The 1,635-nt window shown below is 47.9% G+C and overlaps 1 protein-coding gene across 1 annotated transcript; it reads left to right on the top strand.

The window, feature by feature from the left end:
- Positions 1-488: 488 nt before the first annotated feature.
- LOC146813366 (taste receptor type 2 member 7-like) lies at positions 489-1,322 on the top strand. The gene has a single exon (XM_085615392.1). It carries the CDS (start codon positions 489-491, stop codon positions 1,320-1,322), a length of 834 nt encoding a protein of 277 aa, XP_085471518.1.
- Positions 1,323-1,635: the final 313 nt, after the last annotated feature.

Here is a 1,635-nt window from a genome sequence, read left to right as displayed (position 1 = left end):
AAAACTAGTGAATCTGGGCCCCAGAAAAAACTTTAATTGTAAAATGAACACCAACTGCTTTCCATTTTGACTTGCATTGAAGTAAAATGCATATTTGTTTATAGTGGTTTAATTTCCATACCAGGTGTACATACAAATTATTTTCAAACCAGCTAATCCTCACCCCATGTACAGCTCTAACCTGATCCACATTTAGCTGCAGAATTTGAATTGCATCGATGGAAATAGGGGCATATTTTACTTTTGGGCTGATGCCTAGAGTGACCGAAGGAGTCAGGAGAATGCCTGACCTGACAGCAAACAGAAATGATAGCACCATTTGCATGAGTCACGTGGCTAAATGCGACATTACAAATTGTATTTAAAACAGGGAGCAGACTTTTGAGATTAAACTAATTCGAACAAGAGTATCTCTGGATGATTTGAACAAGAGGAATCTCAGTGTTCTACCAAGAAACCATCAGAAGACAGAGTAGTCACAGGGCAGAATGCTCGCTTCTGGAGATACATCTGCATTGTCCCTTCATGGTGCCTTCTTCATCTTCGGAGCGGTGGGCAACATGTTCATCCTCACTGTGATTTTCACTGACTGGCTCAAAAGAAGACTTGATCTCTACTCTTTAGAGCTCATCTTGGTCAGCCTAGCCATTGCCAACATTGCCCACTTGTGCATTTATTTTGCATGCAGAATATGCGGTAGGTTCTGGGTAGAAACATATGAGCAGGATCACGTCCTCAAATTTCTTCTCCTTGTCATGTTCTGCCTGCGCTGTTGCAGCGTCTTGTTTGCCACTGTGCTGTCCATCTACTGCTGCGTGAAGATTCTGAACATCAACAGTCCATCCTTCATGAGGCTGAAGATTAAGCTTCCGGGGACCGTACCTTGGCTACTCTTGGGATGCGTCCTCATTTCTATGAACGGCGGACTAGTCATCCTCACCACCGATCTACTACTCACGACCAAAGGGGATGCAGTTGTGAACGCCTCCATCATTGCATCTCCTAATGCCCCTGAAGAAGGTCCCAGTCTTTCCTGGGTGCAGAAGAGAGGACTATCCAGCCTCCTCCTAATGATTACCATTGTGGCCTCGTTGTGCTTGGCAATGATCACCTTCTCCACTGTGGCAATTCTCAGGTTCATCTGCACTCACCTGACGCGTATGAGGCACAGTGAAGACGGCTTCCGAAGATCCCGCCTGGATCCTTACTACTGTGCTATGAGAACAATGACGTCTTTTTTCACCTTCTACGTCTTAATGTTCATCTCTCAGTGGCACGTACATTTTAATGTGGTTGTCAGGAGCCACGTCGGAAGACACTGACGAGGCGCCACAGGAGGTTCCCGTTCCGACCGGTCTCGGAACTACAATTCCCAGGAGCCCCGGCCGAGGCGCGTCGATGACGTCAGCGCGACGCGCAAGGAATGTATTTCCGGGGCTGAACGCTCCATTCCGGTGCCGGTTACTCCAGACGCTGAGGAGCATGCTGCCAACGGTCCGGTAAGGGTGCAGTAGCACCAAATCTTGAAGTCTCTCGTAGTCTATTGTGGCAGTGCTTCGCAGTGGAAGCGGCAAAGTCTTGGTGACGCTTATGCTCCCGTTGGCGGAATCCTTGTCCGGATTCTTGCGGGAGGTT

The sequence above is a fragment of the Triturus cristatus genome, chromosome 7, assembly GCF_964204655.1.
Source record: "Triturus cristatus chromosome 7, aTriCri1.1, whole genome shotgun sequence".
Classification (NCBI taxonomy): Eukaryota; Metazoa; Chordata; class Amphibia; order Caudata; family Salamandridae; genus Triturus; species Triturus cristatus.
The sequence above is the reverse complement of the archived record's forward strand: the minus strand, read 5'-3'. Positions and strand labels throughout refer to the sequence as shown.

What these genes read in the sequence shown, in the direction of transcription:
- LOC146813366 (XM_085615392.1), top strand. Translation starts at nt 489, where the DNA reads ATGCTCGCTTCTGGAGATACATCTGCATTGTCCCTTCATGGTGCCTTC.